This window comes from Amphibalanus amphitrite, unplaced genomic scaffold (assembly GCF_019059575.1).
Source record: "Amphibalanus amphitrite isolate SeventyFive unplaced genomic scaffold, NRLGWU_Aamphi_draft 000054F_arrow, whole genome shotgun sequence".
NCBI classification, from domain to species: Eukaryota; Metazoa; Arthropoda; class Thecostraca; order Balanomorpha; family Balanidae; genus Amphibalanus; species Amphibalanus amphitrite.
Window position 1 is genome coordinate 713,230 of NW_024881550.1, and position 12,696 is coordinate 725,925.

At 51.7% G+C, this 12,696-nt stretch overlaps 2 protein-coding genes across 2 annotated transcripts; one reads left to right on the forward strand and one right to left on the reverse strand.

Moving 5' to 3' along the window:
- The first annotated feature begins 2,694 nt into the window (after positions 1–2,694).
- Positions 2,695–3,618, forward strand: LOC122378021 (fibroblast growth factor receptor 2-like). Its single transcript, XM_043358729.1, has one exon. The coding sequence runs from the start codon at positions 2,695–2,697 to the stop codon at positions 3,616–3,618; it is 924 nt and encodes a 307-aa protein (XP_043214664.1).
- Positions 3,619–6,473: 2,855 nt separating this feature from the next.
- LOC122378022 lies at positions 6,474–12,393 on the reverse strand. Its single transcript, XM_043358730.1, has 2 exons — positions 10,995–12,393; positions 6,474–6,701 (listed from the first exon to the last, which is right to left on the reverse strand). The coding sequence occupies exons 1-2, from the start codon at positions 12,315–12,317 to the stop codon at positions 6,474–6,476; spliced, it is 1,551 nt and encodes a 516-aa protein (XP_043214665.1). The 5' UTR covers positions 12,318–12,393.
- Positions 12,394–12,696: the final 303 nt, after the last annotated feature.

A 12,696-nucleotide genomic window follows, 5' to 3' on the forward strand; every position in this document is an offset into this window, starting at 1 on the left:
TGTGGGCCTGGGAGTGCAGGGGGAACCGACAGAATTTATGGTGGTACATAATTTGTTACACAACGTGATCTTAGCGTGGGATTTTCTGTCGAAGCATAGCTTTGTGTTTAATTGTTCGCAAAGTGAGTCTGTTAAGGTCAAACTGCGGCTCAAAAAGGTTGTTTCTGTTCCGCCGCACTCTGCTGTATGTATGACGGTCAAGGTTGACCAGTCTTTGTCTGAGGAGGACGCGAGTATTTGTTCGTGGGGCAGCGTTCAAATAATATTGAGATATGTGACACATTGCTAAAGCCGTTCTCGGCGGTCGAGATTCCGGTGTATGTGCGCAACCGTTCCGGTCGTTTAATTACGATCCACCGTCGGAGTGTCTTCGGCTATGCGGATCGAGTCCAGCACGTGGAGCTGCACCAGCCCGAGCCTGGGTGTGGCGGCGGTATGGGGCCGGAGGGTATCGGCGGCGCCGCGGAAGTGAACACAGTGTCAGCTGATGACGGACGGTTTGCGGGAAAGACTACCGATGAGGTGCCGCCCGCATTTGTCGTCGGCTCCCCTATTACGCTGTCTCAAAGAGACAAGTTGGCGGCCCTGCTCAGCTCGTTCCCTGAAGTGTTCTCACGTGGGTACGCGGATATAGGTCGATGACTCGATACACGGGTGGTGATGTAGACTTGAGCTACAGGAGGAAGCGCGCCCTCAGTTTATACGCCCTTATCCGGTCCCATGGGCCCGCGAGAGTCAGCTAAAGACGCAGCTGGATGAGCTGCAAGCGTGCGGTGTCCTCGAGCAGGGGGAGCCATCGGACTGGAACTCGCCTATCGTTCTGGTTCCAAAGGGTAAAAGCTCCAACGAGTACCGCATTGTACAGGATATGCGGTGCTTGAACAAACTTCTCGTCCCGAAACAGTTCGTTTTCCCGACAATTGATGATTTTATTTTCTCTCTGCATGGGTGGACGGTTGCCTCAATAATAGATATGCGTTTTGGAACCTGCAACTTTCTGAATCATCTAGTAAAATATGCTCTTTTTACGCCTTAGGAAAAACGTACTATCCGCGCAGCATGCCCATGGGTTGTGCGCAATCGTCATATTTTCTTCACCTTGCTATGCGAAAGGTTTTGTTTGGGTGATCTTGAGCATGTTCATGTATATGCTGATGATATTTTGCTGACGAGTTCGAGTGTTGAAGAACACTACCAGCTGTTACATGTCGTTCTCGAAAGACTTCGCGCAGCTGGCCTCAAACCAGCAGCTGTGCCATGAATCGTGGGTGGCAGGAACAGTCCTTGTTAAATGGGGCAAAATACGCAAAATTAAACAGAATGATGCTTCAGCCTTCAATGTTTTCGTTGCTCGGTTCAGAGTCTAGACAAGCCTTTTTCATGGTGAAATTTACCTGCCATTTAGGATAAATGATAACAATAACACGTCAAATAGATTGCGCCAAATTATTGTTATCATTTATCCTAACTGTCTTGGATATTCTACATTTACCTGCCATTAGCTGAAATATGTCAATATATGAGATGCTGTCCACGCTGCCGTACGTTTCGTTGCGGAAAGTAGACACTGTTCCTATTTTCCGCAAGCAGCCGCAAGTGTTCAGCCAATCAGCGCCCGCGCTCACGCCCGCCATATTTGTTTACATTTTGATGACTGAAAATATTCGTCTCGTATTTGTGTATTCCTATATTTGATTCCAGGTGTTTCGATTCAATCTCATGCCTGATGATTTTAAGGTAAGAAAATCACACTTTCTCCTGAAACTAGCATCAGTGGACATTTCATCTCTTCGTGTTTGGGTGGACACGTAAACGGCGCAACTTACGACATTGGTATTGAGGTCGTTGGTTAGGTCTAGGTCCAGTCTACAACATATCACTTAACCGAGCTGTCAATGATAACGTACTTACGGAGTAATCATGGCTCAAAAATGGGCATCAGAATCGCTATGGGTGGACATTCGGAGGTAACAAAGTTTATCATATGGGGAAACGTTTTGCCATAGATTTGGTGGACATTTCGAGGTATCTTAAATGCTTTCGATGGACATTTTGCAGGAAAAAAGAGGCGCATATATGGACATAGTTTGTTGATGTTTGGGAGGACATTAAACAGTCAACAAAATTCGCATGGAGGGACTTTGTTTGAGGACTCCGCAACCGTATCGATGGACATTGGACACGATTCGGAACCAAATGATGGTTGCATGGACATATAGCTACAGCACGTGGCTGACTGATGATAACTGACGCGTCGCGCATGCGCACATCATATACAGTCACACAGAACAAGGCCCATTGCAGAAGCAGCTCTAGTCGGCCATGTGTCCAGCCCCGCTCCACCGCTTCTTGTGCCAGTGTTGGTGGCGACACTGGTGTCGGTGCTTTCCACCCTGGCGGTGCTGTTGACGCTGTGGGTGATCTCCACCTTCTGCTGCCGACGGCGCGCCATGCAGACACCGCCGCCGCCCGTGCAGGTGGAGCACGGCCCCGACTCATTGCTACCCGTGGTCCGCGACGAACAGCCCATGCGCGACCCTGAAAGTTGTCGTCTACCATTAATTAGACCCTGCCTGGGAGCTGGATCGGCAGCGGCTGAAGCTCGGCAGTTCGATTGGCGAGGGCTATTACGGCCGCGTACTGAGCGCCAATTTCAGTGTGCCGGGTGGCGGGTCCGATCCGGTGGCCGTCAAGATGTTAAAAAATAACTTCTGCAAGGCGGACCTCATGGATCTGGTCTCTGAGATAGAGTTCATGAAGATGGTCGGCAGACACGCCAACATCGTGAACCTGATCGGCACGTGCACGTGCGACGGCATGCCGCTGCTCGTGCTCGAATTCGCACGCTTTGGCAATCTTTTAAACTACCTGCGAGAGCGGCGCGAGGCAGCGGGCTACGAGCGCCATGTGGAGGTGCCTTCCCTGTGCGAGCTGGTGCAGTTCGGATACCAGGCGGCTCGCGGCATGGAATACCTGGCCAGCAGAGCGTGCGTGCACCGTGACCTGGCGGCACGGAACGTCCTCGTGATGGACTCACGGGTCGTCAATATTTCGGATTTTGGCCTGGCGCGCGACATTGGCGATAAAGGGTACTACATGCGGGTGACCGACAGAAGCCTCCCCGTGAAGTGGATGGCTCTGGAGGCGCTCACGGAGCGTTACTACACTACGCAGTCAGATGTTTGGTCATTTGGTGTCTTGTTGTGGGAGATAGTCACCATGGGCGACACACCGTACGAAGATGTGCATAGCGTCACGAACCTGATCTCCAAGCTGAGGACGGATGAGCGGCTTCCGCGGCCTAGGGGATGCCCTCTGCAGCTTTTCGACACCATGCTGCATTGCTGGAGCCTTGAGGGCCACCAGCGGCCTACTTTCGCCGAGCTGGTTGATAGGCTCAGCACCATGGTGGAGGAGCTGTCACCCCGAGACTACATGGGCATGGCGAGCGGCCCGCATCAGCAGCCACCGACTCCTGGCTGCCCGCCGCCAATGCAGCCTTATGTAAACGTGGATGGGCCCGCTGCAGATGCCACCGCCGAGGGTGATGATGGCGAAAAGGAGAAGGGGGTGCCGGAGGCTCGGCAGTGCAGCAATGCACCAGGAATGATGCCGTGAGTTCAGGGGATGAAGACCATCAGTGCATATCGACTGACGTGCTTGGCGACGTAGGTCCGAAACGAGGCGGTAACTAGCATTCGTGTTTGTTTTGAATAACGAAAATGTGGTGTGTATTGACGATCTGTGGCCATTCTTATAAAGAAAACGGAGGGACGCTCCGTCATTTCTGAGATTAGACGGAATTTGGTTATCATAAAAGGACGAAGACAAAAGACGGAACCCGTTAAAAGAACGAAGCCAGATTGACGCTACCCCCACCCAAAAGGACGCGTTTCCGTATCATAAAGAGACAAAGACGCCTCTGGTGACGTAAGACTTTGCGTTGTTCGTGAAAAATAACGCATCAGAAATAGCGCTGCTCTTCAGCAGCGCTTTTTTACGGCATTGATACGATATTTAGCATCATCATCATCATCATTTATTTCTTAAAGACTTCCACTCACCGTGGCTCTTACGTCTTTGCGTCAGTACACAGGAACACAGACGATTGAACTATGTATAGTTAAAACATGGTCGAGTTAAAACAAAGCGACATTAAAAACTCTAAAACAAATATATATCACATATCATGCTCACCATCTAATCGGTTCTAGTAAAATGACCTCTAGCCATTCTGCGACACTTTGCGGCGGTGCTAGCTTCCCTGATTTCTGCGGGCGCGCTGTTCCACTGTGCCGCGGCTCGGGAGTTGAAAAACTTCCGAGCGTGCTCGGTGCGGACTCGCGGCAACTGCAGCTGACCGGCATCGGTCGCTCTCGTGTCTCGCACTGACACAGTGTCGCGATACACAACGCGCTGACGCAGACTGGCCGGCGCCTGGTCGTTATACAGTATGCTGTGCATCATGGCCATGTCACGCTCAGCCACCAAAACATCCACGTTCGGCCAGCTCAATTCACTCAGTATCTCCGATACATGGGCAGATCGCGGAACACCCTTCACTATCTGCGCACAGTGGTTGATAACCTTTTGAATACGCTGCCTCTGAGTTGTCCCACATCCGGCCCAGACTGACATGCAATAAACTAAATGGGGAAAAACTAAAGATTCGATTATCATTTTCTTCACCTCCTCCGGGAGAGACCGCGCCAATTTTGCGAGACCACCCATGGTGGCATAACAGCGACGAATAACGGTTGACACCTGAGCGTCAAATGACAGATTACTGTCCAGTGTCATACCGAGAACTTTGACAGCGGGTGACAGAGGAATTTCAGCATTGCCGAAATTGATCGTGAAGTTATGGTTCAGTTGACGCCTTTTGGACTTAATTAACACCAGATCTGTTTTTGTAGGATTAATTTTTAGGCTGTTTGCAGTGAACCATCGGTGAGCTGTGTTGACCGTGTGTTCCACTCTCTGCTGGAGATCCAAAATATGACGCGGTTGACCCTGATGGAGAAACTGCACGTCGTCGGCGTACATTACAATTTTGCTATCCTCAAGGTATGACGGTAAATCGTTTGTAAAAATTAAAAACAAGATTGGCCCGATTAATGATCCCTGGATTACCCCATGAGTGATTTCTAGCAGTGTTTCCCCTCCCCTTGTCCTCTGAAAACGATTTTCAAGCCAGTTACTGAACCAGTGGTCCTGAATGCCATACCAGGCAAGTTTCTCTAGCAGTCTGGAATGTTGCACACTATCAAAAGCTTTTGATGTGTCAGCTGTTGTTAGGCACCCAATATATCCCTTATCCATGCCGTCCATGAGATATCCTACCGTGTCCAGCATCGCTGACTCTGTGCTGCGCCCCGGCCGAAAACCATGCTGAACATCAGTGAGAACCGAGTGTGCTATCAAATACTCCAATAGCTGGGAGCTGACGACACTTTCTACTAATTTTGCTACCACCGGAAGAATAGACACAGGCCGGTAGTTGTTAGGTTCCGAAGTGCTCCCGGACTTATGGATGGGGACAACTGTGGCACGCTTCCATTCTCCCGGTAGTACACCCGACACAAGTGACGCGTTCACAACCTCGAGTACATGTGGTGCGATCACAGACCAAGTCATGCGTAACATGCCAATAGTCACTCCGTCCTCTCCACATGCCTTCGACGACGACATCCTGCCCAGCGCCGCGGCGAGTTCCGGCAGCGCGGCTGGTCTCACCCGGTAGGCACCGGCCACCACGCGCGGCGGGCGCGGGGGGAGGGGCTCCGAGTCGCGCTGGGTCGCCTCTAACTCTGCCGCGACTCTCGGCCCCACAGACGCGAAATATCCATTCAGTCTGTCGGCCCAGCCGGCCTCGACCCCCGCCGCGTCAGTAGGCGTCAGTCCTCCCTTCGGCGCGATCAGAAACCGGCGGATATCTTTCCATGTCGTTTTGCGTGCGTAGCGGTACGATGAGACGAAGAAGTTGGCTTTAGCGCGGCCGATAGCCTGCTTTACGCCGTTACGGCACCGCCTGTAGTCGCCCGTCGTCTCCGGTGCACTCTGTTTGAACTCTGTTTGAACAAGGATGCACTCTGTTTAGAACTTCTGCTGGCCGATTGGTCCCGCCTGTATGAAGCCGACTCCATCAGTCACATGTGGAACGGTTTCCTTGACACGTGGCGCCCCATATTGGATCGACACATGCCGCTACGGACGGTCAGGATTCGGCAGCGGTGCTATCCATGGCTTGAAGATGAGGCCGTCCGGGAGGCCATGGCTGCACGGGACCTGGCTCGCTTCGACCGCGATCGTACCCCGTGTGATGAGACCCAGAGAGAGTTCCGAACTCGGCGCAATGCAGTGAAGGTGGCGCTGAACAGAGCCAGCGCCACCTACTTTGCCACATCATTCCGCAACCCTCGCGGGCTAACGTGGAAACACATCAGGCGCTACCTGGTATCATCAAAGAAGGCTCAGCCGAGGACGACGAGCTCTGCACAGGTGGATTCCGAGTGGGCCGGCAGGCTGAACCGGTTCTTCGCGTCGGTCGGTCCGGATGTGGCGGAGACGCTGGCCGAACGGGACTCAGGCGATCCGCTCCCGCCCCGACCGCCGCGTGTTTGCAGCGGGGCATTCTCGCCCCACCCTGCTACACTCCCCGAACTCTCCGTGGCGCTGCAGCGCACGAGTTCTAGCCGCGCCTGTGGATCCGACGGCATAACCATAGAGATGTTGAAAATGACCTTTCCAGTTGTCGGTCCTCACCTCTTAAAACTTGTGAACACGTCTATTAGTCATTACGACCTACCTTGTGCCTGGAAAGTTGCCACAGTCGTGCCGTTGCACAAAAAGGGAGCTAAAGACGATCCCAATAACTATCGCCCGATCAGTGTGCTCCCAGTCGTGTCAAAGTTGTGCGAGCGCGTTGTATGCACGCAACTCATGTCATATCTGATTGAGCACCATCTGCTTTGTCCGCAACAGTACGGGTTCCGGCCGGGTTTGCACGCAACTCATGTCATATCTGATTGAGCACCATCTGCTTTGTCCGCAACAGTACGGGTTCCGGCCGGGTTTGTCCACGGAGGCGGCCCTGCTCGACGCTGTCACTTACACTGTCAACAACATCGACAGGGGCCTGGTGACGTCACTTGTCACTGCCGACACGTCCAAGGCTTTTGACAGCGTCGAGCACGGCCGTCTTCTGGACAAGCTCGGCTGGTACGGGATCGACAGCCGGTGGTTTGCAGCCTGGCTGAGCGATCGATCTCAGACTGTGACTGGTGCTCCTGACTTTTTGAACGTCACCCACGGTGTAGTCCAGGGATCAATTTTAGGACCGATTTTATTTATTATATTTACTTCCGATTTACCACAACACGTGCCTCACTGTAAACTTGTTTCGTACGCTGATGACTGCCAGTTTCTTGACGCTGGAACCTTTTCTGAGACCGAAACGCTAAAAAGTCGTGTAGAAAGCACCCTCGCAACAGTCCTGGCCTGGTTCACTCAAAATCGTCTCAAAATCAACCCAAGTAAGACTGAGATGCTTATTTTAAAATCTCGACGTCAGACTGTGAACACCAACTTCTCTGTTTGCTTTGGCGATGATGAAATTTTGCCCTCTGACAGCGTCAAAATTTTGGGCGTCACCTTAGACCAGCACTTGGCCTGGAACGAGCACGTTTCCAATGTCGTCCAGCGCTGTAACATGATCTTGATAGGAATCGCTAGACTGCGGCACAAACTACCAAAATGTACACGGCAACTTCTCGTACAAGCGCTTGTGTTTCCTCATATTCGGTATTGTTTGACTGTGTGGGGCAGTTGTTCGGCTTCACTTAAAGCACGAGTTCAAAAAGCTATCAATTTTGGCGTTCGCATCGTTTCGGGACTGTCACGGCGAGACCACGTGACACCGGCGCTTAGAGAGCTGGGATGGCCCACAGTCGATGAGATGGTGCATGAGCGGGACATCGCTGCCATATGTCGCCTTCTTAACCCTGCATGTGGGGCTGAGGCACTGACTGGGCAGCTGATCCACCGAAGCGATGTCTCGGGCCGCCAAACCCGAGCGGTGGCCAACGGCCTGCTCCAGCTACCGAGAGTGAGGACCGAGTTTGCGCGGCGCAGCTTTACGTATCGCGCGATTTCCACATGGAACAATAGGTGATTTATGGTCGTGTGTTGTGTAGTGTATATGTTGCAGGCACTTTAGAAAATCAGTCATTTTGTAAAATACCTAGGCATTTTACAAAAAGACGGCTGTTTGAAGAATGACTGAACGCAACCAGGCATTTTTCAAAATGGCTAGCCATTTTACAAAATGACTAGGCATTTCGCAAAATGCCTGACCAGCATGGAACGTAGATCCCACTACAGATACTATGGCCAACAGTTTTTGGACGTCTTCCTATACCCTATAGGTACGTGTTCAGCCTGTAGCTGATCGATTTGAAGCTCTGTGATAACGACAATGCTGAGTAACGACCAGGTTGAGTTGCAGACTCGGCTGTAGCATAAAGCATTGTTTAGTTAACGCTGTAAAACTCCCAAGTATATCAACGCCGTTCATGAAACTAAACCTGAAACTAGACCTAACAAAACCAGCCGGAGACCGGCCCTAGTCAATAGGCAGGCCCGGTTGATGTACAATTACATGTAAACGAATGAGTGTAGTCTTTGTTTGATTGTGCCATTACGGACAAAACTGCATTATGCATTTGGACATTAAAAACACGTTCGAACTTAATTATAATTTCCCACTCCTTCTCTCTCATCCTCACATTTTAACACGCGCAGTGGAAGGGGGGAGGCGGATTCCGCCCACCCCTCCTGTTTTTCGCCAATAACTCGCGCGGCATGGTTTTCTTTAGGTTTTCTTCCTAACTTTTCTTTGGAATAAAAAAGCTCTCTGATCACAATGAATATTAAAGCAATAATTAACAGAACACGATTAATTTTGCTCTGTGGCAACAGCTTTGAGTACCTACTTGCATGGTCCCAGTTAAAAATATCAGCTCCACATCGGGAGAATCGTCAGGTCGCTTGGCGTAGGACGACAGCGTTGGTTTCAGAAGACACTAACGCCTAAGTGTGTGGGATCGAATCCTCGCGACCTCTAATAGTTTTACAGATACAGGCCGGCATAGGGCCAGTCGTTTGTTGACGCTCCAGATCGATCATTTTAAATCCAGCAGCGTCGCTGACGTGGGGGTTGGAAATGTCGCGGGCCTGCACTTCTCAAAATAGAGGTAGGTATGGACTTCCCACTGCTGGACTCCTCTGGTCATAATGCTGGACTCCTCGGTCCACCTACACGCTACCAAAACGTACGTGATTAGGTACTCGTATCTACAACACACTGCTCAGTCTTTTTGTAAAATGGCTAGGTATTTTGTAAAATGCCTAGGCATTTTGCAAAATGACTGGAGAGTCAGTCATTTTGTAAAATGCCTAGGCTTTTTGCAAAAAGCCTGGAAAATCAGGCATTTTGCAAAATGCCTAGGCATTTTACAAAATGACTGATTTTCTAAAGTGCCTGCAACATATATACTTTTATTTGTGTTTTTAGTGTTATAGCATTTTGTTTTTATCTCCTTTTACGCATGTTTACAATGGTGTGTTCAAGGTCGTTTACCGGTTGTCATGTATTTTACCTTTTATCTTGTGTGATTGACGTGCATGCCACAAAATCCATGCCAGTGGAGGCATCTAATAAACTATCTATCTATCTATCTATCTATCCGGTGTCGGGTTGTCCTGCTGTGCTGCGCGGGCCAGGTCCCTCTCCCGCATCAGTGCACGCACCTCCTCATTATCGGTTAGCCAGGGGCAGGGGCGTATTTGGAATTTCCGACCTCGACGAGCGTCTGTGGTAGAAAACCACCACTTTGGTAGGGGAAACTACTGCTGTCTGCTACAATTTGCACTGCATGTCAAGCTATAGTAGCGACATCTATGCATCTACATTTCCGACCTCGACGAAAATCTCGCGGCGCTTCGCGCCGACCCGCGCCGCCCATTCATACTGGAGACCAAAAGAGATTATGAGTTCAGAGTTGTGACAAATACCTAAAGCAACCACCACGTATGATGTATACATTAACAGTTAACTATCAGATTGACGGCATGTGTTAACAATTATACCCTGATAGAAGACCGGAGGCTCTGGTTAACCGTTTAAAAATGAATACTTAAGACGCGTACCGCGTAGGAATTCAGCCCAGTATCGTTGAACAGATAATGCATCGGCCTGAAAAGGTACGGCAACGATACCTAATTTTGGGTTTTTAGTCGGCCGATCCGTCCCCCTGTCGAAAATCTGTGGCGACGCCCCTAGTACGTAGGACAAAAGTACGTATCGCAAATGTTGGTACAGTATAAAGTACGCATGGACAAAACTACGTCAAGGACAAAAGTACGCATGGCAAAAGTACGTACAGTATAAAGCACGAATGGATAAAAGTACGTCAAAGACAAAAGTACGTATCGAAGAAGTACGTAGGTACATTATTAAGTACGCATGGACAAAAGTACGTCAAGGACAAAAGCACGCATCGTAAAAGTGCGTACAGCATGAACTACGTATGGACAAGAGTACGTCAAGGGCAAAAGTACGTATCGCAGATGTACGTCGAGTATAAAGCACGTATGGAATAAGTACGTCAAGGACAGAACTAGAAGTACGTATCGCAGAGGTAGGTACGTACAGTACAAAGCACGTATACCTAGACAAAAGTACGTCAAAGACGAAAATACGCATCGAAAAAGTACGTAAATTATAAAGTACGTATATCGCTAAGGTACGTACCCTTGCTGACTTGCATAGATGTCGCAATCGGTCGCAACTACATGAGACATGCAGTGCAAACGGTAGCAGACAGCAGTAGTTTCCCCTACCAAAGTGGTGGTTTTCTACCACAGACGCTCGTCCAGGTCGGAATTTCCAAATACGCGGGGCAGGGCGGGTGCCGCGGCCTGATAGTGACGACCGGCATGTGACGGTCGAGCACGGGCGTCCACACCGCCAGCCAGGCCTGCCACTTAGCCGCCGGCTCGGCCGCGCTGTACACCGCGTCCCAGTCTGACAGGAGCAGCTCCATACACAGCGAGTCCGGCACGAGAGATCGGGTAGATGGCACGGTGATCTCGGCCGGTCGTCGGCGCTCCTTTGTGAGTGGTGTCTCGGCGATGACGATGTCGTGGTCGCTCCAGCTGCATGGAACGACGGTCGCTGTCGTAACGGCGTCTGATGCTCGAACGATGACGTGGTCGAGCGCCGTCCCCGACACGGGGCGTGTCGGAACCGACACTAGCTGCTTAACGTTTACGTCCTCTAATACCTGAGAGTATCGCCGGACGTCAAGCTCAGCCAGCCGCAGCCAATCGAAATTAACATCGCCAAGCACATACAGGGGTTTATCGGTACCGCATACATGCGCTAACTGACTCTGCAGGTCGTCTAACACAGCAGTCACGGGCGCGCTAGGCGGTCGGTACATGATACCTATTACCACTGTAGTAGTGCTACACAAGCTCAGCCAGAGTGACTCCAGCGGCGAGCCGGTGCTAGGAACTGTCAGCACCTCCACTCTCAGAGACTCTCGGTACAGCACGCACACTCCCCCTCCCCTTCGGTCACCACCTCGGTCGCGTCGTATCACCTTATACCCAGGGAATATGAGAAAACTGTCATCGACAGACGGACTCAGCCAGGTTTCACTCACTCCAAGCAAGTCCAAGTTCTGAGCGCCGAGTGTCAGTGTCACGTCATCGATGGATGGTAGGAGTGAACGGGCGTTCACGTGTCCGATCCGTAAGGGTTGACGGGCCGTGCCGTTCCCGTACGGCCGCGGCCGGCGACCGCCGCCCTCCCCGCGCTCAGGGGCGGTTCCAGGCCTGGCCGGCTCCGGCGCCCTGCCCAGCGGCACCCGCTCAGGGCACGCTAGAACTCGGGGCGGCAGGGCGGTCGCAGCCACCGGGCGTCGGCAGGCGTCTCGGTCGGTGCGGTGTCGTCGTTGCTGGTGTCGGCGGCCGGATCGGCAGCCGCGGCTCCTTCTCCCTCTCCTTGCTGGCGGCTCGGGTCGTCTGCTCGGCAGCGCCCCCCTGGACCAGGGCCTGAGACCGGGCCTGATGCTCCACTCGGGTCGCAGAGCCGGTGGTCCATCAAGTGGACCCTGTCTAGCGAGTGGACCGGCTGTCCACTGCTGCCCGCTCCGGTAGATTGGTCGGAGGGTCCGGGATTGGTCCCGCCGGTCCGGTAGCCTCTCCGGAAACCGGTAGAATACGGCGCCGCCGGGCGTGACCCGCGCCATGTCAGCCGAGCGGGCATGATTTGACGACAGTTGAAACGGTAATTACTGCCACAGGATCGCGGTAGCGGCCTCGAAAATCATGGCAACACAAAGCTGCAGGTTGCGAGAGCAACTTGTGCGAAATGTGTTTCAGGCTGCATGCTAATCGATATGTGAACTGTATGACATTGGTCGGGAGTTATTTCACACGAAAATTAGTCAATTTGACATGCAGACCAAGTACCTACCTATAGACCGCCACCTTATCGTTCTGCAGCTATCGTTGTTTATCAGGCATACACATTAACAGGCAGGATTGGACACCTTGAGATGCAATATCCAGTAAGTGGTAGGTGTTAACTGTTTGCAACTGCCTCCCAGTAGCTCCACCCTCACCTGA

What these genes read in the sequence shown, in the direction of transcription:
- LOC122378022 (XM_043358730.1), bottom strand. Translation starts at nt 12,317, where the DNA reads ATGGCGCGGGTCACGCCCGGCGGCGCCGTATTCTACCGGTTTCCGGAG. An exon ending in TGCTCGACCGTCACATGCCG is followed by an intron (nt 6,702 to 10,994) that starts GTCGTCACTATC and finishes TCGGATCCACAG; the next exon opens with GCGCGGCTAGAACTCGTGCG.
- LOC122378021 (XM_043358729.1), top strand. Translation starts at nt 2,695, where the DNA reads ATGTTAAAAAATAACTTCTGCAAGGCGGACCTCATGGATCTGGTCTCT.